Source organism: Silurus aristotelis (assembly GCF_946808225.1).
Source record: "Silurus aristotelis genome assembly, chromosome: 14".
Taxonomy (NCBI): Eukaryota; Metazoa; Chordata; class Actinopteri; order Siluriformes; family Siluridae; genus Silurus; species Silurus aristotelis.
Genome location: NC_139587.1, coordinates 21,833,791 through 21,858,866, shown reverse-complemented (window position 1 = coordinate 21,858,866; position 25,076 = coordinate 21,833,791). Strand labels below are relative to the sequence as shown.

General features: G+C 39.2%; 1 protein-coding gene across 1 annotated transcript in view; it reads left to right on the top strand.

Moving 5' to 3' along the window:
• atp8a1 (ATPase phospholipid transporting 8A1) overlaps positions 1–25,076 on the top strand; it is a gene marked incomplete at its 5' end in the record, with an annotated part of 147,420 nt that overhangs the window by 74,400 nt on the left and 47,944 nt on the right. The window contains 8 exons of the mRNA XM_083561771.1: positions 6,448–6,520; positions 8,937–9,042; positions 11,228–11,310; positions 12,784–12,833; positions 12,981–13,050; positions 14,611–14,695; positions 15,038–15,177; positions 19,906–20,044. Of these exons, the coding sequence (XP_083417897.1) occupies positions 6,448–6,520; positions 8,937–9,042; positions 11,228–11,310; positions 12,784–12,833; positions 12,981–13,050; positions 14,611–14,695; positions 15,038–15,177; positions 19,906–20,044 (746 nt within the window). The remainder of the gene's footprint in view (positions 1–6,447; positions 6,521–8,936; positions 9,043–11,227; positions 11,311–12,783; positions 12,834–12,980; positions 13,051–14,610; positions 14,696–15,037; positions 15,178–19,905; positions 20,045–25,076) is intronic.

The window sequence follows — 25,076 nt, the reverse complement described above, 5'->3', positions numbered from 1 at the left end:
TGTGGTGTGGCCTTTTGCCCTTGTGTGTTTAACCACACTGACTGCTTACATGACACCGACAGAACAAGTGATGCGTTTAATCCCACACACACGCTTGAGAACGCACTTGTTCCAACACACAGATAATTCATGTAGAACAGTAACTAATGAAGAAACTTCCCATGGGTGCAGATGTTCATTCATTAAAATACTTTAGTCGTGCAAGTTTCCTAATGGTTGGGATTTTGATAGGTCATGAGTTTAAACCTCAACAGTGCCACATCCATCTGTGGTCAGGAGCTTTCGATAAGGAACTTATGCTTTCTGAATGAGAGCAAGAACACTGACGTTTGTTAGTGCTCTCTTCAGGGTTCTACACATGAGCCGAAGTGTAAATATATACAGTATGTAATAGAGAAGCTCTTGCTCAATTGAAGCTCCCATTGATGCCTCAGATTTTTATTTGTATCTGACAGGAGAGCAACTCATGTGATCTTCTGCTATAGTACAGTAGCCCATTCACCTCATGGTTTATCAAATGTGTGTATTATGCCATGCTTTTCTGCTTGACACAGTGGTAAAGAGTGGCTATATGAGTTACAGTAGCCTTCTTTATAAGTTCAAACAACTTACTTTTCTCCTCTGGCTAATCCCCTACTTTTTAACCACTCTGTCTAAAATCCTGAGTCAATTTTGTGTGAAACGCACCAGAGGTTTTTGAGTTTCTATGTGGCATGTTACAAAAATTTTGGTCAGAGATGGATTTTACTGATACCGACAGCTAGGTTGGATCGTACCAATAGTTTTTAAAATGAATTAAAAAAAGAATAAAATAACAAACACTCCATGTAAAATAGTACTGAATTTATTATAAAAAATAGAACACTAAATCATGAAAATGTGCTAAATGGTATAAATATATTAATAAATATAATTATAATATAAATGAGATTCGATTCAACTTTGTCATTGTGCAAGGTACATGTACAGAGCTAATGAAATGCAGTTTGCATCTGACTAGAAGTGCATAAGTGGCCTATTTTACAATAAAAAAACAGTAAGATAAATAGGGTATGAGGTCCATATATACAGGGATGAGGGTGATTAATGTGCAGTAGGGAATAATATAAGGTGTTTATATGAGGATGAGAATAAGGATGGGTTCCCCTTTTGAGACAGGTTCCTCTCAAGGTTTAATCTTCCTCATAACATCTACAGGATTTGTTCCTTGCCACAGTCACCATGGCTGCTCATCAGGGATAAATACACATTGTTCACCTTAACTCTTAAAATTCTGTAAAGCTGCTTTGAGACAATGTCTGTTGTAAAAAGCGCTATAGAAATAAACTTGACTATATAGTAATATACAATAAACTGTGCAAAGATTATGCATAGATAGACATGTCAGAAGATACCCATATGGCATGATCTAGTTACGTGCAAGTATGAGTTATCTTTGATATGGATGGATGGTGCAAAAAATAATAATTGGAGTGGATAAGCAGTGCAAAATACACAGTAAAGTGAGAATGTGGTGTTAAATCAGCTGTTCAGTACAGTAACAGCCACAGGTAAAAAGCTATACATCAGTCTGTTTGTGCAGCTCTGAGGCACCTGTAGCGTCTGCCTGAAGGTGGAAGGGTGAATAGTCCATGGTTGGGGTGAGAGGTATCTTTGATAATGCCCCTCGCCCTTTGTAGATTCGTTGGGCAGTTTTTACCCCCCTTTTTTAGGTTTTTACGGTCTGAAGCAGCGCAGCTTCCGTACCACACTGAGATGCAGTTAGTGAGGATGCTCTCAATGGCACAGCGGTAAAAGTTCTCCAGTATCCTGTAGCACAGATGGGACTCCTCCGAAAAAAACAGGCGCTCATGTGCCTTCCTGAACAGGATAGAAGAGTTCAGAGATCAGTTGAGATCTTCAGAGATGTGGACTCTAAGGAACTCTGAGGGAGCATGAGTGTGATTGCCAGCTTGTCTAAAATCCATAACGACCGCTTTCATCTTCTTCATGTTGAGTTCCAGGTTATTATAAAGTATACGTTATACATTTTAAAGAATAAAAATAACTACAGTATAACATTCTCTGTGCACTGTGATCTTTCCGTGCAGCAAACAGTCTCCGATGTGGTAGGGAGGTGGTAGCTTAGTGGTTAAAGCATTGCACATAAAGCTGCCCTATTGGGCCCATATGCAAGACCTTTCACCCCATAGCTGCTCGGTTGTATTAATTAGATAAATGTAAGTCGCTCTGGATAAGGGCATCTGCCAAATGTAAATTAATGTTAATGTGTAAAAATTAACTTTTTGAGGCCGCTCTTGTAATGACAGCAAACCTTCTCAGTCGCTTCAGCCACAGAGGCATGCCAGATTTTTGCCAATAGTTCCAGCAATCAAAAATCTGCAAAACTGATGAATCAGTCAACTTCTAGTTTTGATCCTCATGATATTATACATCTTAAACATATTATACTTGCTGCCCTAAGATTGGCTGATTGTATTGCAGGAATGAGTAAGGTAGTGTCCTGGGATTGAACATACCAAATATACATTTATATTTTGGTGAAAGACAGTAGTGAAAAAAGCTTTTTTTCTGCTTAGTAAATGAGTAAAAAAAAAATTACTTGCATCCTCTGAGCCTGCTTATTCTATGTTTACTTAATCTGTATATACTGTGGATGCTGGAGATCCAAAATGACTAAAGAAAAGGTTTTCTGAATCTTTGATCCTCTTATGCATACCAAGTGCCAGGTCAACATTTCCGCTGGTGCCAATAAGGATGAAATCCTACTCATGGTTCTTCACCTGATGCAACTAAAGTACATGTGTATTAGAACTGCTCTGTACATTGTGATGCAGTGTATCTGCCAGCAGGAACTCGCAGTGACCTGGTGTCTAACTTTTTCTCTACTTTACCCAACAGTCACAGGTCTGAAATGGAGGATGGTAGTTTTGCAGAGGAGGAATGGTAAGCTCTGTATTGTGTGACCCTGTGCTGTTTTCTTCTTCCTCTGTCGTATGTTTCTTACCCTCAGTTTTCTTTTTTTTGTGGGAAACGTCCTGTAGTTCGAATGCCCTGTGCATGTGGAGTAACAGAGTTTTGGAGTGGCATGGTGTCAATGAAACTTATTTCTGGCTGTTTCAAGGTTCCAGTTCTGGGCTGTTAGATGATTGTCTTGTGTTTTTGTTCTTTGTCTTTACTAGTGCCTGTTCCATGTGTCAAGTGTCAATAAGATTTGAAACTTTTACACAGATCTGTTTTAGGTCCTCAAACGGAAAATGTCTTTCTGCTAATGAGTAGAAAAGCAATTTGATCTAGGAGATATAAGCACTTTGCCATTCCAGGCTTACTTCTAAGTCTCATTTTAGTTTATATTGAGGCTAACTTCATGTCTTTATTATAGAAAATGCAGGTTTTAGATTTATTTATTTTTATTTTTTTAATTTATTTTAAAAGTTCAACACTTCACATCTGACCATCATATTATAAAGTGATTAATATACACTATATGGAGAAAAGTTTGTAGAAACCATACCATAAGATTGCTATGTGCTTTCTGAACATCCCGTTCCACATTTAGTTCCCATTTGCCCTTATAATAACCTCTACTCTTCTGGGAAGATCCTCCACTAGATTTTGGGGTGTGTTGGTGGAGATTTGTGCTCATTCAGCTACAATGGTGTTAGTAAAGTCAGGTACTGATGTAAGGTGATGAGACCTGTGGTGCAGCGTTACAATTCATCCCAAATGTGTTCAATGGGGTTGAAGTCATAGATTTATAGCAGGTAACTCAAGATTCTTCACTTTTACCCATTTAAACCATACCTACTCTATATGGTCAAGGCTTAGTGCACAGTGGTATTGTCATGCTGGAACAGATTTGGGTCTCCTAGTTCAAGTGAAGGGATAATGTAATGCTACACCATCCAAAGACAATTGGGAGTCTTTGTGTGGGAAACTTTGTGGTAACTGTTCAGGGAAGAACAACATATGGCTGGAAATGTCAGGTGTCCCCAATACTTTTGTCCATATCATGTATAGTAAGCACAAATAAATGAAGAATTTTGTCTATAGATAATTTTTCTAATGCAATATGGAAAATAAACTGTAAATCCTCATTCAGTGTAAATTATATACCGTATTTTCCGGACTATAAGCCGCTACTTTTTTCCCCACGCTTTGAACCTCGCGGCTTAAACAACGAAGCGGCCAATTTATGGATTTTTTCCGGGTTTTTCCGGGTTTCGCCAAAAAAATTAGCCACGTAAAATTCAACTAATTGCCGAACAGGTTAAAGTGAACCAATGAAACTCTTTATATTAAATCGAGCGTGCTTTCAGTGAATAGTAACAGACACTGTCTTTCGTTAAAGCCTGTGTAAAGTTTAGTTTGAATGTAGACGGCTTATAGACAGGTGCGGCTTATTTTTCTTATTAAGAATATTAGTCCAGAAATTACGGTATATAAACTGTGGGATGTTGTTGAGGGGTGGGTTGATTAAATAATATTTTAAGACTTTATCGAACTTGTCAAGCTTTTGAGGTTTACTGGAATATAGTCCATATATACCAAAAAAACATTTCTTTTAACCTTAGAATGGAAGATAAAAATCAACAAATGAGCCAATCATTAATCGCACAATTTATTTGATTTCTGTGATGTTAAGTGTCACTTTGTGGAAGCCTCATCCACATTAAATTATGTTTGCAGTTTTTGTAGGATGCACTAATGTGACTCTGTCGCCTTCCTGCAAGGTAAATAGAGAACATTTCGAGCACAAACAGCACTTTTTGGTTCAAGTTCTGGAAACAACTGGGCCTCATGGGAAAAGTCTGAATATGCCCCTGCTATTATTAAACTATATCTTTTCTCACATTCTGCTCTTGCATGTGGATTTTGTGAATTGCATGACATTTTTAAATTTGAATGTGTCCTTTGTGCTGCACTGTACTGGGACAGCGAGAGAACATACAGAGAATTAGATTGAGTCATTGCTGCTTGTGAGACGAGCAGCTCGGTCGACGATGGTTTTATCGCCGTGCCGCTTGGGAGCTTGAGCACCGTCTATCGTGCTATCGTCTTGAAGAGAAAACATCATTAACATACGTTATTAGGAGGAGAATGTGTGACTTTATCTGAAGGAACAGAATTGTGTGGTGACGGCTTGGAAGAATTCCCTTTGTTCACAGCTCTTTTGGGTTCTCACTCGTTCCTGTCTGTGGTTTTGTCCGGCACAGGAGTGTGTTTGTGTGTGTGTGTGTGTGTGTGTGTGTGTGTGTGTGTGTGTGTGTGTGTGTGTGTGTGTCAGCAGACATGAAGGACCATCACGTCATACCCAGCCTTTCTTTGAGTCATCTGCTTTTATCATTTAATTAAAGGGGACTATGAAATGTCTTCTACCAGGATTTTTCACATTGTAAAACTACAGTGATCTAATCTGTGTGTCTGTGTTTGTGCGTATGTGTGTAAGCGAATTAGTGCATCTATATGGCAGAATCCATTAAGCTTGTGACTGTGAGTAGACTTGAGACATCAGCAACAGGGTCCGTTTCCGTAGAGACGGTTGCTTGGCTGCAGCTCATCAATAGCGTGATCACTGGCTCTGGGAGTGCTGCTTATTGAATCACTTTACAGGTCAACATAAACATACACATCTGAAATCTGAAATCAGGCCACTTGTCTCCTGTATCTGAGCATGGTTTGCCCTGTGTTTTCTGAGATTGTTGTTGTATGTAGCACAAGGGTTCAGAGGGAATGTTGTTTCATTTCACTGTGTACTGTGTCAGCTATATATGGTTGAAATAACAATAAAAGCTTCTTGACTGGACTTGATGTTCAGTGATCGGATTGCAAATAAAGTTGATTTTATATCTGTAATTGCACCTGACAAGCACTAAAGGATTTTTAAGGCTGTGTTGCAGTGAGATGAGAGTGTTATATATACACACAACACCAATAGCCCTTTAACAGCAGCTTGTTCACTATCAGACTATAGATGACTCCACTAGCAGGCTGATAAACTGCAGCCTATACATCACCGACACAAAGATCGATAGTGCCCCTAAAACTGCAGCTGCAGAGTGTGTACACTCGGACGCAGGTGAAAATGGCCATGTTGGGACACTTTGTTTTGGATAATGATCAGACAGAAACGGTCCTGGATCACGGGATCGTTTGAAGAAGAAATCGTTTTACTTCTACCTTGTCCTTTGCTGGTTTGGAGAACGATCTTCAGCAGAAGATGATCTTTAGTGGTGCATGTTTATGAAAGGCTCACTTTTGTAATCTAATAAACCACCATGCCCTCTTTCTGTAGTACCTAAAGTACAGTGTGTGCACAATGTCTTCGAGCAAAAGGAAAATAGGGAAGAAAAAAAAAAAAAGGAGTATAAGACTCCATTTTAGGTTCTCTTTTTTTATTTATGTACTGGCTTTTAATCAATTTCTTTTTATTTATTTTTTTTACAGTCACAGCTCCCACTCGATGGAGGAAGCCGGATTTAATGACCCCAGTTTGCTGGAAAATCTCCAAAGCAATCATGTAAGTCCCGTAAAAACGCCTCGGGTCTGTTAGCCATGTTGAACGAGCTGGAGTTTCGCGCAGGTCTAGGATTTCCCAGCCCTCATATCTCTCTTCACGTCTGCCGCTAGTCACATACTGAAAAATGGAAGTGAATTGGGGGGGGTGAAATGAGTACACAAGCGGAGGAAGAGAAAGTGAAAAGTGGAATCATGCCAGGCAAAAACACACTCGGGTATCAAAGAGAGAGCAGCTGGTATGATGAGTTTGGAGAATGGTGTCCCTGCCATGGAGCTAGACTTGTTTAATCAGATTCTTTGTGGGAATACATATTCCCAGTTCAGTACAGAGGTCCTCTAATATCAAACATTTATTCCCTTGAAATCACTGTTATATAATGATTTTAAAATTAAGTTTTTCCCTCAAAAAAAAAAAGATTTTTTCCCCCCACACAATAAAAAGATCAGTCATGTTGTATTGTGGTTTGTGGAGGACGAAGTACACAAACCATGTACTTGAGTTCAAGTAGAGATAGACTTTGTAAAATCCTATTATCATTTTTATCACAACTCTCAGCACAATCTATTATTAGACCGGCATTAATAAGTCAAACACATTGCTGTCTATTAAAATGATCATGAGCCCAAAACCTTTTTTTCCAACTACAGATGGTCCCAGAGTTATGGTGGTTCGACTTAAAATCTTTCGATCTTAAGATGATGAATGTTGGACGTGCAGCTGGGATGAGCGTATCTCTCACCCTGTGAGATGCCCCACTCTCGCTAGCGGTTGACGGAGTAAAATTGTCTGTGTGTATTTTAATTGTAATTTTAGTGATAAAAGCGTGTCTTTTAAGCACCCAAGCATGTCTCCTGCTGGTAGTCAAAAAAAAAAAGAGAAAAGCCATCAGTTTAGGGCAGAAAATGAAAATTATAAATCAGCATGAAGCAGAAAAGGCTGTCAGAGATAGCGGCATCTTCGACTTACGATATTTTTGACTTACGATGGGGTCGTCGTACCGTATCTCCATCGTAAGTAGAGAACTACCTGTACTTTCTACAGATGAGGCCACGGCTAGTTCAAGTCAGGAGTTTCTTTTATCGTTTATTTCTCTCAAAATGTTCTACATGCTGTTTAACTGATGCTTATCTGAACTGTATGTTTGTGATAAGTAGATACCACCAAGTGGCAATCAAAACTAGTTCAAAACAGAGTTCGTGCTCTACCCTGATTGGTGGCTTTGCTGTGTGCCTGACCAGTTACGTATATATCCACTCATAAATAAAAAGTAAGATATTTAACTTTGAAATGTAGTGAAGTTAAACATCTCCCTAAATACTTCAGTAAAGTAAAGAAAAGGCTTAAATACACTTGAAATAAATATAAACATACATTTACTTTGTTACTGTCCACCACTGTTCACTTCATGTTTCAGAGCTGCATGGGGAAGCGTGATCTGCAGAGAAAATGCTTATGTCCTTTTTTTTTTGTTGTTTGTTTATTTTTTTTACTACTTATCGCACATTAGGATTGCACAACAACGCATTAAAATCGTTTTTTTTTCCTGTCTATAGATAAACCGCTTTATTTAAAACGAGTCACCTAAATCTAAGCCATACCCGATGTTTTCCTTTTTTTGTTAGAGCTGACCTCGAAGCAGTCTTTGCAAATTCTACCCTTCTATGATTGTGCTCTCAAAACACTAAAGCTAATGTTAAGTGTTCGAATAGAAGACTGGAATTGTTTATGTACACAAAAATGGTGTTATCCCAGCATTTTTTTATTGGTCCTGGTCCTGGTCCTGCTCGGTTCGGCATCGTAAAAATGACCACTGTGGCCACAGTCTCGCTAAGAGTTTCTTATTATATTGTTTTCCCCTTTATCTTCTTTTTGGTTTCAGAATTCATAAGTGTCAATCATCAAGCACTATTTGATTGTAAGCTGTTTTCCAAGGCAACCCTTGATACAGAGCTTTATATTCATTGTGACTTTGATTCCAGCTTTATAGACAGCTGTTTTTTTTGGTAGCATTTTGTGTCTCTCCCTCTCTTTCTCTCTCTCCCTCTCTTTCTTTTTTCTCTCTCACTTTCTGTCTGCCTTTGATACTCGCTCACTCCATCTGCTTTGTGCCTCACACAATTTTGCATCACAGAGTAAACACAAAGACACGGAGGATGAAAGGATTCTAATTACATTTAGTGGCCATTATACATAACATTGTTCTAATTTGACATGTTTGTCTTGGTGTCTGAGTAAACACTTATCTCAGCCATGTGTTAACATCTCCTATCTGACTTGACCTGGCCCTGGCGATATGATATCGTCCAGAGTTTCCTGTAAACCTCAGCAGCAGGCATCGTAAACTCCAGTGAATGGGTTTTTACAATATTTGCAGTGTATTTCATATCCATGGTGTGTGTTTGTGCTGCTTCTCCAGCCCACTGCTGCCGTAATCATGGAGTTTATGACAATGATGGCAATCTGTCACACGGCCGTCCCTGAAGGCAGCGAGGACACGATCACCTACCAAGCTGCTTCCCCAGGTAATAACAACACTAAAAGGCATTCGAACAGCTGAGGTGTGATTATTTTTCAGCCAATAAATCACCGTATTGTGCTTTTTATCATATAAATAAAATAAGCTTTTATTTCAAATTGTATCAGCAATTAGGACACGCATGGGAAGGGTGGTAGATTAGTGGTTTAAGCATTGATCTTTGGATCTAAAGGCTGTGTGGTCAAATCCCAGTCACACCAAACTGCCACTGCTGGGCCCCTGAACAAGACCCTTAACCCTAAACTGCTCAGTTGTATCAATTGGATAAATGTAAGTCACTCTGGATTAGGGCGTCTGTAAAATACCACAAATGTAAAGATAACCAGGGTACTAAAATAGTACTGAACTTTATTTACAAAAAAACTAAACAGTACTGAATCCTGAAAATGTGCTAAATGAAATGAATTTGAATATATTAATTAACAAATATAATTATATGATTACAAAATTATAAACAATAAATATAGAGATCTCCGTGCAGTGTGCAGTCTCCCTTGTAAAATCAAACAGCACATGGTATCAGTGATTCACCTTTAGAGGCCGCTGTTGTAATGACCACAGACGGGAAACCGGAAAAACTATCGGTATTGATTTTTTGCCGATAGTTCTGCAATCACTCTGCAAAACCGATAAATCAGTTGATCTAAATTTAACATGTTTTAGTAAGTACAATGTATTTTATAATCACTGCACTGCGGTGTTCGGTATTACCATTAGTTACATGAGATATCCTAAAATGTTCATACATTCAGACTTTTCCTCAGTGGAGAAACACGGTGCCAGTGATATGAACATTTGCAGCATTAAACAGAGACAAAATAGTGTCTTTAAACATTGAATTATTTGTCCTTCTATTACCTTCGATTTCGAAACGTAGTCACTATAATTGAACACAGGGATAGAGTTCCAAGAAGAAGAACTGCAGTCAGTTATGACTTGGTTGTTTTAATCAAAATTGGCGGAGGCTATGAGTGAGCTGAGTTATTTCCTGTCTCTTGGGTTGTGAGTTTGTTTTCTGAATGCTGCTGTAATTTCCTGTGGCTTTCATCTCTGGGATTGAGTAGACCAACTTCTCCTCATCTCCTCCAGACATCAGTATTGAGCTCCAGATCAGAGCAGAGTGCTATTCTAAATCATAGTGCATTTAAATGTACAACTGTTTTAGATTTAATGCAGTATTTGTGCTGTACTTGATTGTTTATAATTGTTATACATCCCAGGTTCTGTATAAATCGTTTAATTATTCTTCATGAGGATGGGGCGTTTCCTGCAAACTGTTTTGTCCTCAGTTTCAGGATCAAATGAGAGCTAGAGCTATATTTTTGCTGCAGTGAAAGCTTTTTGTGTGGTATTTTGAGGTAAGGGCTTATCAGCTTTGCACACTGTTCGAGACTAATTTTCAGCCATTCTTCCTAGCGGATGTGCCTCAGGTTGTTTGGAAATTGCTTGTTGACTGGTGATACAGATTCTCAATGGGGATAAGGTCTGAACGTTGACAGTCAAGCATTTAACCTTTTTGTTTGTAGCCGCTACTGAGTTGCCCTGGCTTAGTGTTTCGGACCATTGTCCTGCTCGAAATGGTGTTTCACTCAAGTATTCAACTCTAGTTAAAAGCCACTTTTCATGTATGAAAACCATTTAAAAAAAAAAGGGAAACGTGTATCATGTATCATAGGTTAAGTGCCTAATTTCTTTTATTTTTGTCAAAGAGATGTACAAAATGTTTATTTGCAGGGGTTTTAGAGCAAAATCGTGACTTTTGTTTTATTTTTTTAGATTTGTTCTGCTTTGATATTACACCAATCAAAGAAGAGTGAGTTAATTAATCAAAGAAATATTTTGCATAGTAAAGAAAAATCAACAGAGCATAGAGATCAGTCGATTAGTTAATTAAACAATTAGCTTGTATACAATAAATAACATTCATCATTTTCTTTCTGTTTACAGCATCATAGCTTTGTCATTTTACTCAATGTTGACTTTGTCCCTGCAACACAAAGTTTGCTTGGAACCATAAGAGCCCACCGTACTCAGACCTTCTGATTGTTCAATGTTTACCCTGCCGAGCAATCTGGTCAAAAGTGCACCAGGGTTCCATTCACACTCTCTTAAAGCTCCTCACTAGTCTAATACCTAACTCCTGACCCCTGCCTCTTTTTTCCACACGACAGATGAAGGAGCTTTGGTCCGCGCAGCACGCAACCTCGGCTTCATTTTTTCAGCCAGGACTCCGGACAGCGTCATTATCGATGCGGTGAGTGTGTACGGTGAGACACATCACCAAAGTGACTAAAACTCTCTCATTGTTGACTCTTTACACCAGTTTCTGTTTTCTGTTCACACATACACTTCATTAAAGCTATTGTATCAACTAAAGGACCTGTCATAATGAAGCATTCATGCGAATTCCTCTCAGGATAACACCACCAGTCAGATGAGAACAGCATTGTATTGTACAAGCAGGGAAGGTTGTTGCTTAGTGGTTATGGCTTTGGACTCTGGATCGAAAGGTCAAAGGTTTAAATTTCAGCCCCACAAAGTTGCTACTTCTGGGCCCTTAAGCAAGGCCCTTAATCCTCAACTGGTCAGCTGAAATGCAAATGTTAATATAAATCTATTATTGTTGCTATAGTAACAGCTGATTCACAGGCACTTGTATGCCAGGTAATGCTCCACACAATCCACATACAACAAACCCAAAAAAGATGCAGAGGCTTTCTGCTGATTAACATTTAGGGTCTCGGGGAGATCAGTGGGTGGAATAAGCCGTGGTAGCTGTTCGGGACGGATAATCAGTACAGCGTGCTGAGGTGCTTGAAGCCGATGTGAATGGATGTTAATGGGGTGGACGTGTACAATTTGTGCTAATTGAGTTCATTCGAATTAACAGGACAGAGACACACTGTGTGCCTTGTATTGCTTCTGAAATGACACATTAATGCTAGATCATGATGTCAATACAAAGCTCCATCAGATCCATGGGGATAGCTTTCAGAAGGATCGTTTTTAATATAACAAAATGTCCTAGTAATTTATCCAATTTTATGAAGGGGCTGAATAACGCTGTTATATTCAGACAACCAGCAGTCTTTCTGAAAGCATGTACATCAGGTACATTTATAATCTGAGAAAGACCTGGGAACATACACTTACACGTTAGTTCTAGTCCTATTGTGCATAAATTATCTCTCTTTTTTTTTTCCTCTCTCTCTCTCATTCTCTGTGTTTCTGTGTTTATTTATACATTTTTTTTCCAATTATCCTAAAGTTCATTATTGTCATGTTTGTTTGCATGCAATATTGCTGAAGCAGTCATAAAAAACATGTATAATATAATAAAAATGGTGACAAATAGGAAGTTCCAGTGTGGGAGAAAAGTGTAAGTTTCACTTATAAAGTAAAATAAAAACAATACTTATAAATAATATGAGAAATAGAGTGAATAAATGAGCCTTTCTTTCTTTGTGTTTGTCACTTTCTCTATTTTTCTCATTGATTCTCTCTCTCTCTCTCTCTCTCTCTCTCTCTCTCTCTCTCTCTCTCTCTCTCTCTCTCTCTCTCTCTCTCTCTCGCGCTCACTGTTTCTTTGTCTCTTTGTGTCTATCTGACTGACTGTATCTCTTATTCTTTTGCCCTCTGTGTCCCTTGCTCTCTGTCTCTCTCTGTCTCTTGGTCTCTGTCTTGCTATTTATGTCTCTCTCTCTTTTTATTTTTCTCTCTCTTTCAGCTTGGTCGAGAAGAAAGATATGAGCTACTGCACGTACTGGAGTTTACAAGGTGCGTCATGTTCAGTCTTTTCATCATTCAAATCCACCACATTCTTTCATTCACTTTATTGATAAATCACCATTTACACTTTTTTTCACATGCAGCTACAGATCTCATTTTGACGATGATGATGTTGATTGTTATTCTCTTCCACAGTACAAGGAAGAGGATGTCTGTCATCATGCGCACTCCATCTGGAAAGATCCGGCTGTACTGTAAAGGAGCCGTGAGTGTCTTGTCTGTCTCCATAGCAACAGAGTGCTGGCGAACGCCAAAGACCGTGGCAGCGGCGGCTTCCAGTGCTTTTTCGAGCGTCGTCTCTTATGATGACTTGAGCTCAAGCACAACAGCAGATCTGAAACAGAAATGGGTTCCTGACGTCTCTGTGTGTGTGTGTGTGTGTGTGTGTGTGCTGGAGATTGTGCTAATGCATAGAGCTGTAAAAAAAAACTGCCAACCAAGAAGACAGATAGATTTTCTTTGCTTTGTACGATGCAAAAAAAAAAAAAAGAACACGTACATTTATTCAGGGATTCAGGGTTGATTTATTGCTGATGTACTGCTTCAACATGGTAGAACATACCAGATCTGTGTTACGCTTCAAAATTTCTTTAGCAGTAACTTGGCATTAAAACATTAGTTCCACTATACTGAAAAAGGAATAAAAAAAAGAAACTCTTCTTACAGTGTTAAGTAAATTAATATACGCTATATAGACAAATGTTTGTGGACACTTGACTGCCAGATTCCCCATTTAGTCCCCATTTGCTCTCACTCTTATGAGAAGATGTTCCACAACCTTTTGGAGTGTGCTTGTGAAGATTTGTGCTCATTCAGCCACACAGGCATCAGTAAACTGAGATAGGTTGAGGAGTACAACTAGGGTTGAGGTCAGAGCTCTACAGCAGGCCATTTAAGATCTTCTACTCCTACCCATGTAAAGCATATCACCATGAAGCTGGCTTTGTGCACAGGGACATTGCCATACTGAAAAAGGTTTGGGTCTTCGAGTTGAAATGAGGAGACAATTTAATGCTACCACATCCAATGACATCCTATACAATTGTGTGCCTTCAACTTTGTGGTAACAGTTTGAGGAAAAACCACATTTGGCAAAAAAAAAATCAGGGGTCCCAATACTTTACTGCTCAGTGACAGATGCTTCATCATTTTTATTGTTTCACTGTTCACCAATACGGATTCAAACTAATTCTTCATTGCACAGAGATTCCCAAATCAGCTGCTTTTTCTAACATTAGGCTAAAAAACAATCTGATTAGTGAGAAACAGCTCTCTCAAGTAGGTTTTCTAAAATTTCTACCTTGAAAGATTTGACTTGATCTTATTCAATTTAAGTTTATTTCTATAGCGCTTTTCACAATGAACATCGTCACAAAGCAGCTTTACAGAATGTTAGAATTATAGAACAAAATTCAAAAAGGTTTATATTTGTGTATTCATCCTCGATGAGGATGAGGAAGAAACCTTGAGAGGAACCAGACTCAAAAGGGGAACCCATGTTTATTTGGGTGACACCAAGAGTGTGATTTATAAATCATTAAAACATTAAAAACACTCACTGGAAAATGCTAAATATAATGAGTACTGGAGTGTGGAATTACAAGTAATGTCATTTCTATACTTATACATTCATTTGGAGTTGTGAAATTCATAAATTAGCGTCTGAGATTGTTATAGATTCAACACCACTTTTTGACTGGATTCAGTCCTGCACAATTTCTTGTGGATATTCTCTCACATTTGATGGATTGTTTCTCTTTTTTAGGACACAGTCATCTATGATCGCTTGGCAGATAATTCCAGATATAAGGAAATTACACTAAAACATCTGGAGCAATTTGCTACAGAAGGTGAGAACATACACATATACACGAATCCCCCATTTTAATGGTGTAGCTTTGCAGCACTGCAGTCTAAATGTTTTCTCTTTCTGGCATTTATCCTATGTGTGTTCTGCCCCCTAGTGGCTAAGTGTGAAATTGCGGTGTACTAGTAGCAAGACATTTGGTATTTCAATATTGACTCAGTGATGACTACATCCTACAACTCAGAACAAATAACTGCTCTTTATAGTTTTATAATCAAACAGATCGGAGCATTCAGGCCATGAGTAATACACACTTGCGAGCCACAGAGCAAGTAATACAAATTCAGTGTGTTATTAATATACAGGTTTTTTTTGCTCTCTTTAGGTTTGCGCACTCTGTGCTTTGCCGTGGCAGACATATCCGAGTCTTTGTACCAGCAGTGGCAGGAGGTCCATCATCGCGCCTGCACCTCTCTACAGAACAGAGCCCTAAAAATGGAGGAAAGCTACGAGCTTATTGAGAAGGTCAGGACAGTACACACTCACTCCACGCTTGTTTCTCTGCTCCATCGCTGATCAAAGCTGCTAAAGGGTTTCTGTTATAGAAATAAATTTGGATCGTGTAGGATTTACGGAGCTCTGCAAGATCTCACAGCATATCCACTAAAATAATGAATGCAGGACTTTCCTCCACTTCATCTAATGAAATCTAACAGATAAGTAATAAAAAGTGAGAAAATGTTTCGTCTGATTCTACATGTCGATAGGCGGTGAAGCTCATCGGGATGAAAGAGAACTCTGATTGGCTGTTCAGCTTAGCAAATAAATAAACAAACGGAACTGACCAACGCAAACAATGAAGGATTAAAGAGGGAACACACAGACACTTATCATTCTTGCTCTTGTCTTAGCAGACTAAAAGCTGCACGAATTCATTAGTAATGATCGCAGCTAGTGTAAAAAGACTACTGCCACCTGCTGGTAAGGGAGAGTTATGTTCTCTAACGCAAGCACAGAACGAACACGCTAGTTGGCTGTCGGATGCAGTCTGTCTTAAGTCTTACTGGTTTCTTAGGAAGTTGGTGGTTAAAGCTCGGGCTTATTGATCGGAAGGTCAGGGGTTTAAGCCCCGGTATTGCCAAGCTAAAACTCTTGGGCCCTTGAGCAAGGCCCTCAACCTTGCTCCAGGGTTTGTGTCATGGCTGAACCTGCGCTTTGACCCCAGCTTTCTAACATTACTAAGATATGTAAAGAAGAATTTTCTGTAAACTACACGTGACAAGTATAAGGCACTTTTCTTTCTTAGTTCTCTTCAAAAAGTTGTGCAAGAGGCAGCATTGACTTTGAAATGTAGTGTTAAAGTAAAAGTTTCCCCAAATGGAAATACCATAATGTCCGGACTATAAAGAGCACCCATAAATAAGCCGCACCTATCTATAAGCCGCTAACGTCTACACTAATGTACTTTACACAGGCTTCAATGAAAGACACGTTACACACGGTGTAACGGGTGAAATATGTTGCGCTTCCTTTAGGAGCATAGCGGTATTTTGGGGAAAAGACCGGCACAGCATTTTTCCCGTATTACTGCATGTGTTCAAGACGAGGAATATGTCCTTGTTATTTTCTGATGCTCATTTCTAAGTTTCTTTGACTAACCCGTAACGCTGTTGCCAAGAACAATAAAAAAGCATGAGTTTTGGAAACCTGTCTGTGCTTATATGATTTCTGTTGCAACTGGAGTTAGTGAGCTCTCCCTTCATCCAGACTCAACACGTTACAACAGCTTGTATCTAAACAGTAGCCGACCAAGAAAGTCATTGTTCACTGTCTTCCTCCTTCCTTTCACAACTATTTCTCTCGGGAGTTTATCTTTTGGCATCGTCGTGCGTTTTTAAAAAAAACGATGCCGTGCAGCTCAGCTAATATGTAATTTACGTGAATGATTGCAAAGATGGACATTTTTTGACATGCAGGATTCAAGAGATTATCTTCATCATATTATGGAAGAATGCACAGTGCATGTGAGGGGGCGTGGCCTCAAAAGCCCTGCTGTAAGCGTGCCGTGTGCATGTGAATGATGAATGCACAGGGTAGAAATTCGACTGGCATTGAATTAAATCTGGTTGTTTTAACAAAGAATATACTGCAAGATTTTTTTCAACTACAGTTAAGTTCCCAGTTATAGACTCACCTGTAATTTTGTAAATTCCCAGTTTATTCCAATGAATTCCTGTTCATTCACAAATATTCCAGTTCATTCCACTGAAAAGGTTCCAGTATGCAAATTCTCAGAATTGTGCAACCCTAACAAGAACTACACAGAAAGTAGATACACATTTGATGTGAGAGGTTCAAAAGCACATCTCGTACAAAACTCTGCAGGTCTCTTTATTAGTGACGATCCGATCGAGCGATCCACTTCTTACATGCTGAGGAAGGGGGCAGTATCCATTTAACTCCAGTGGAACAGCTACTCCGTTACAGAACCAAGACACACCAGGGTATGGCAGTGGAGGCAGGTTCCACTAGAGTGGATAAAGGACCCTTTGGAAATCAATGCTCAGCATCTGGAACATAAATAATATCCAGTTCCAGAACCTGCAGATTACATAATGCACTGGATCAAACTGAAGATCTTCACAAAGTTATAAGCAAAAGCGAAAATAGTTTCCGGTGCCGCGTTAAATCTAACCGAGCTGTCTGAGGCATAATTCAGAAGTGATCACGCATTAACAGCGTATTGATATGTGAACAACTATGTTTAGAATGTGGAGAATAAATAACTATGCATTTTATGATGATGATGATGACGATGATATATGGAGGCAAGAGTCAAATACTGGACAAAAGTGCAAGAGTCAAATACTGGACAAAAGTAATAGTAATGAATAGTAACCAGTAATATCAATGTTGTCGAAAGATCAATAATTTATAATAATCAATCAATTGATCAATTAAAAACATTAAATACAAGTTATGTTATGTTTTTTTTTTATAAAAAATGCTTTATGATAGACAAGTTGTACTTTTGAAGCCTGGGATAAATCAATAAATTAGTTTCAGATATAAACTAGGGGTAATTAGTAGTAGGAATGATATGATAATAGGAATATTATAGCCATAATAAATCATAGTACCTGGATACTTAAGTACATTTGAAAGCAAATACTTTTATACTTTCCCTCAAGTGAAATTTTAAAGGAAGCACTTTTATTGGAGTAATATTTAAGCTACTGTATCTTTACTTTTACTCAAGTACACGGTTTGTTTACTTCGTCCAACTCTGGTAGTCACACTTTAGTGTGTAGCTAAATATACACCATGTCAGGTGCTTGGTGATACAGCTAAGGTCTCATGTAGCTAATATACAGTTCATGTTTTATAGATTTTGGTCAGTGAGGCTTATTCTTTTAAGGGGAGGGAAAAAAGGAAGCACTGTTAACTAAATTAAGATGTACTACTGCCCAGCAGGGGGCAGTAAGAGACAGACGTTTACACACTTTTTCTCTCACTTTCTCTTTTTCTCATGCACACCTACTGATCTTCGCGTCACACACAGATTAGTTATAATCTATGGGATTTTTGACCACAGAAGTCAAAGCTTGATATAGATTGTTCTCAGTGCAAAACATTTATAGAATTTTATGATCTTATGTTTCAGTTTCAGGATTCAGTCAGAACTCTGCTTGCTTCAAAAAAGATTGTGGTCAGTCAAAAGGCCAGGGGCATCCTGAGAAAAACACTTCGAGCAGCCACACATCCTGTCTCTCTTTCTCTCTCTCTCTCTCTCTCTCTCTCTCTTTCTCTCTCTCTCTCTCTCTCTCTCTCTCTCTCTCTCTCTTTCTCTCTCTCTCTCTCTCATACTCATGCATGCTTATAGTCAGGCGTCTGCGGTTTAGAGCATGACTGTGAGTCTTCGAAGCACTCGGCACTTCTGCGTCTCTTCCCGATCCCACATCCTCATTCAGCTCAGGAGTGTACGCTGGGTCAGCTGACCAGAGAAAAACACTCCTGCTGCTTGAGACTGAGAAAGCGATCCTCTCCACACTCCCACCGCACCACACTTTACGGGAAGGCCTTCAGTGATGCTATGACTAGGAAAGAAGCGGTTGTCACGAACGTTCGAGTCTGATGTTAAATACAGAAAGTCAAATATTCCGAAGTGAAAGAGAGCCTTGAAGTCTCGCTCTGAACCTGATGGGACACGGCCCCTTGGTTATTAAGAGTTATTTGTTGAGTTTGGATCAGGCTCAGATTTTAGAACTCCGTTAATCCGAACATGCGAAAAATACATAAAAATTTCCCTCTATATTTAGCTTTTATGTGTTTAATGTTTATATATTTTTTTTAAACATTGCTCTTACTGGAGTCACTCATATTGTTGGTTGCGTGGGCCACATTACAGCACGTGTGAGTGGATACGTGGTAAAGCAGCAGCACGATCCAAGCGAAATTTTTGGTGCAACCGAAAGGAAGGTCAGACGTTTGGAAATAATTTACTTTCCCCCGCACAGAACGATAGAACAAACCTGCGGGTTTGGCCAGTGCAATTCTGGATGTAATTATGTAATTTTTAGTTGGATTTGACTGATATTTATTATTACCCTTATTTAGGCCCAAAGACTTAAAAAGAAATATGCGGTAAGCAAATTGACCGCAGAATTTCTTTTTTTTTTCTGTTTGACAGAAAAAGCTGGCACTTTGTCTCAGTGTCTAAAGAAAAAATAAATTCTCTAAACAGCTCACATGTAGACGAATAGCTCTTATATTATTGTACTAGTCGAGCAGCTTGTAGTTTCCATGTAAGAGTCATTTTCCTATTGTAATTTATTTATTTATTTATTTTAGACTTTGTTCCATGTAGAAGTGCAATAAGAGAAATGAAAGTATTCACATTCTTTATGTATTTTATTTTAGATTTAGTAGAACAGGTTTTCGAAATGTTCTACCAACAACTGAGGGAGGGGAAAGCGGAATTCGAAAAACATCTGGTTTTATTCAGACGTTGAACTGTTTGTAGTGGTCTGATTTAGTAAGGACTATGGTCGGATTCAGATTCAAACCTCGGTTGTAAACGAGATTCAAACGGAATTTTTTTTTTAGTTATTGGCAGGCCATCAAAGCTAAGACCTGACTGCACCAGGACTTCTTTTTTTCCACAGACTTCGGCAAATGTAAACTAGTGTCTGTAAGTGTAATGGGAAATTGATTTCATATTGCGGGCTGTAATGTTTTGAATCTTTTTTGTAGAACCTGCAGCTGCTCGGGGCCACTGCGATTGAGGACAAGCTGCAGGATCACGTCCCTGAGACAATTGAGACGCTGATGAAGGCTGATATTAAGATCTGGATCCTAACTGGAGACAAGCAGGAGACTGCCATCAATATAGGTGAGTTCCAGACAGTCGGTCTCTTCCTTTCTGTCGCCGTGTTCTGCGGCGTGTATCTTATTTCCTGGGTGAAAGCACGTGACTCCACTACCCACCACCTTCCTCCTTTCAGTCTCTGTGGCTTCCCTTGTTTCTCAGATGTGGCTCGTATGATTAGCCTAAATAGCGATCTGTTGTGAGTTTAGGCTTCAAACAGCTAGCAGGCCAGGAGCAGAGCCAAACAGAGTGTGCTCTGTGGCCACCTAGCAGCTCTACCTTCAATCAGGCCTTTGTGCTGAGCAGCTGCAGAGCCATGGCGCTCTGGAAGCGACACAACCTTCTGCTGCTGGGTTCTCATCCAGACACTCTGAAATCCCCAAACTACTGTGTAAAAAAAAAAAATAAAACACCCTACCTGAAGTTTCAACTTTTATAGCTGTAAATAAATATTTTATGTATAAATACCCAGCTTACAATACGTGATATCTGATAGTTATACTTGCTAAAACGTCTGAACGAAACAGGGAAATGGATCTATTTTAAATAATACACCTGGCAAGTGGAAAATTTTAAACACATTGTTTAGACAAATGACTTATTTTTTTTATAAATATCAACCAATGATGTGCCACAGATACAAAAAGTTGAACAAAGTGAAGTCTGTATTATCTATATATGGTGTATGTATATAGATTATAAGACTAAAGGTTGTCCCATTTTATATTTAACTCCCCCTTTGGTGTTATAAAACCACCCATAGTTTTGCGAAGACTTTCCATCGTGGGAATTTGTTCTCATCCTGCTACAATTGGGGAGGTGGTAACTCAGTGGTTAAGGCAATGGCCCTTAACCCACAACTGCTCATGTTTTAGTCTCTCTGGATGAGGACGTCTGCCAAACTCCATAATTGTAAATGTAGAGCATGAGCGGCACTAATCAGGCACTGATGTTAGGTGAAGAGGCCTGAGGTAGGTGCAGTCAGCATTCCAGTTTCCAATATCCTAAAGATATTCGATGGGGTTGAGGTCAGATCTATGTGCAGGGCAATCAATTCTCTCTTCCCCCCAACATCAGTATTGACAAAGCATGTCTTCATGGAGCTAGCTTTGTCTACATTTGCATTGGCAGGTTGGTGTGTTGAAAGTGAATTGTAATGCTACAGTATACAATCTGAACTTTGGAGAACAACTACATATGGGTGTAATTGTGTCCAAAATTGTTTGGATAATGCATCTCATCCTAATGGCGCACAGTATCCCAGCAACCACAAATGAGCTCTGAAATTCGCGGTCAGAACGAGCAATTCTAGTTTGTTCGAGTTTTGGACGTTCCTGGTTTCTGCACTCCCGTTATAAAAAGGTGAAATACTGCACCAATTACACCAGGGGTCCCCAAACTTCAGCCTGCCCCACGTTAGGAACGTCCTTCTGAACAATGCATAGTAACAGAGGCATATTTTCAAAATGTAGTTTTAAATACATGTTTTACTCAGATCCTATCTGCATTTGATAATAAAGGTTATCTTTCAAACTAAACTTTAGCTTGTTTATTAAGAGGTTGAGGCACCGATAGTTAATAGCTGGAACCATCTGCAAAAATCCATGCCGATAGTTTTTCCGGTAGTCTTTAGGAAAACAGCTTCTAGAGGCGAATCACTGATGCCATCTTACATGCAAGACTGTGCGCTGCACGAAGAGCGCTATATTATGTTTATTTTATATCATTTCATCAATATAATTATATTTAAGCAAATTCTTATGATTCAGTACAGTTTTTTATTTTTAATAATAAAGTTCGGTTTTATTTAACATGGAGTGGTTTTTTTATTTTTTTTTATTATTTTTTTTATTTTTATCCAGTATCCATTTTATGTTTATTATTTTATCAGGTTATTAATCGTTATCATCAAGAATGATCCAACCTAACCATCATTCTCAGTAAAAAAACAGTCAACCTCTAGTTATTAACAAAGCCTATTTTTTTTGTTAGATTTTCCCCCCAACCATATTCATATGTAAGTAAATGTTTTGAATTCAATAGCAGGGAAAATGAAAAAATTACATTATTATAGAAATAATGCTCATTTGTCTGTATGGAGCAGAACAAAATACTTAACTAATTTAGCATCAGCAGTCATAATAAATACATTTAAAAATCCTTGTAGTTATGTCATTCACAGACCAAACAGGCCCCCATTAAAGAAAGTGAAAATTATTTGTCCCTCACAGAAAAAAGTAAAAAAAAAACCCTGGATTACACCATTAACAAATTGTGCGGTTTTAGTGTTAGTATTGTCTAAAAAACAAACGATGGTACATTTAGTTTGTTTAATTTGGTAAATTGGTAGATAGACTGATTGGATAACGACATGAATGAGCAAATGTACAGTTGTTCTTCTTGAAGTGGACGGTGAGTGTATGTTGAAACTCAGTCCAAACAGGAAAGGCGAAGGAAACCTAGTTCTCCATTCAGCGCTGATTGAACACCACTAAGCAGGAAAGTAAGTGATATGGAAGTTTGTGTGGTGTGTGTGAGGACAGATCCAACCAAAGCCAAAGTAAGTAAACGAGTGGCCTCGTAGGTGTTTTGCATGTGCCGCGGAGTCGAGTCGTATTTCTGGCTCGCTGTGTGAATCCCTGTGCACAGTGAATTTGACTGATTCTCTGTCTGAGTCGAGGGTGTTCTTGGTCTCGTTGCCTGTAGGATTAATGAGTGCGTTTTAGAGCAAGCCACACGCCGGTCAGAGTGAGTGAGTAAGGCTGCCCTCTGCCTCAGTCGGCCTGTTGCTCTTGGCCTGGGTGCCACTGTAGTCCTCTTAGACTGCGAAAGTGCAAACACACAGCCTCGAGCCAAGGCAAACAGCCCTTCATGCTCCACGCTACCCCGAATCTGTGCAACTTAGTGAGGTTTAAACCATTTTGGCTGTGCGCGAGGCTGCTAATGCGACCATAGTGTGTAACCGTAATTACGTTCCCTCTTCCTCTGAGTGTATAAGGGCTATTCTGTGTGCAACAGGTATTTCTAAAGAGAACACTTATCTCTGAGGCTCACAGCATCTACCTCCATGCGGTGAGGAAAAAAAACGGGAAAGCACAATAGAAGTGTAAACACATTAAGGAAAGGGCACTCGAGCAGCTTGAAGCACATCTTAACACAAACAAATCACAAACCTTTAATTCTCAATATAATTTCAACAAAATCGATGTAATCCTTCAGCCAGTGTTCACTGTTAAAACAAGCGGCAATATTTCTTTGCACACGTCTACCCGTCTTTTACTGTAATAGTCCCTGAGGGAGTCTCTTTTGTCCCAACACTCACATCCTCACACTCACGAAATACAACTGCCCCTTAGGGATTCTCTTCTGCACTAACGGAGACGTCACGCCTTGTATCGACAGACAGACGTGGATTTCAGCTCATTAACCTTTTCACCCAGATCCAGGGTGAGTCACGTCGTCTCAGCCTGCTGGGTCTGGGATCCTCATTAAAACATGACCGATCGCTCAACAGTGGCTATTTTTTGTCTATTCTCCATTATAAATGCGCATTACTTGTCTAAACTTAATCTATTTACTGTTAAGGAGCAGAATTTGGTGTCAACATGACCTTTTTAGGGGTTCTGTCAGTGTGAAGGTCGTTCCACAGAGAATTTTATGAACTTTTAAAATCTTTGATATGCACTGATCAGGCATAACATTATAATATTGTGTTTTGCTGCCGAAACAGTCCTAAACTATCGAGCATTAAGAGCATTACCTTCTTCAGTAATTTGAGCCACGGGAGCTCGTCTGTTGGATCGGACCACACGGGAAAGCATCGCCACCCCCCGTGTGCTTCACTGAGCCTTGGTCACCCATGACCCTGTCACTGGTTCACCACTGTTCCTTCCTTGAACCACTTTTGATAGATACTGACCACGGCAGACCAAGAACATCCCACAAGAGCTGCAGTTTTGGAGATTCTCTGACCCAGTCGTCTAGACATCACAATTTGGCCCGCGTCAAATCCTTATGCTTGCCCATTTTTCCTGCTTCTAACACATCAATTTTAAGAACAAAATGTTTACTTGTTGCCTAATAGATCCCACCCACTAACATGTGCTTTTATGGTTCTTCTCCAAACGTTTACCACAAAATTAAAGGTACACAGTTGTAAAGGATGTCTTTCGATGCAGTAGCATCAGATTTTTCATTCATTGAACTGGGAGACCCAAAGCTGTTCCAGCATGACAATGTCCCTGTGCACAAAGACAGCTCCATTTAAGTATGGGTTGGAGAGGAAGATCATGAGTGGAATGCTTATAGAGCTCTGACCTCAACCCCTTTTTTAACATCTTTAGAATGAATTCAAATGCTGACCGCACTCAAGGCTTCCTCACACCACACTCCTTCACCAGTATCTAAGTTTACTAGCACCTTTGTGGCTGAATGAGAACAAGCACACTCCAAAAACACACTCTATAATGTAGTGGAACATCTACCCACAGAAGTGCAGGTTATTATAACAGCAAACAGGGATTAAACGCGGATTAAATTGTGTAGGTTTAATACGAAATCAAATTCAGGAGTAAAGCAAATGTAGGGGTCAAACATCTAGAATGTAATGCAGCAGTGTGAGTTGGATACAGTAGTGTACTGTAGCAAGACAGAGATATGGGGGATGATCAGCACAATGGTGTTGGTGGTATTAGTGGGAGAATTGAAGGTTTGGAAGCTCCAGGTTTGAGCAGTGTGTATAAATGAGGAGGTGAAAGAGATGGAAAGACTGTGCTGCTTCTTTGCTTTTTTAGGTGTAGATTAATCAAGGGATAATTCCCACTGGCATGCGTTGTCGAAAAGGATTGTGGGATAATATCGGGAATCATTTGCCATAACGAAGATGTTGATGGAAAGACACACAATAATTCGGTTACAGAATAAATCTCGGATAATGATGAATATGACATTTTAATCATAACGATTATGTTTAGAGTTCACTTTGTTTTGTTTTTTTTCATTTCTTTTTATTAATATGTATTTAGGGTTTTAACAGTACACAAAATACACGGTTCGG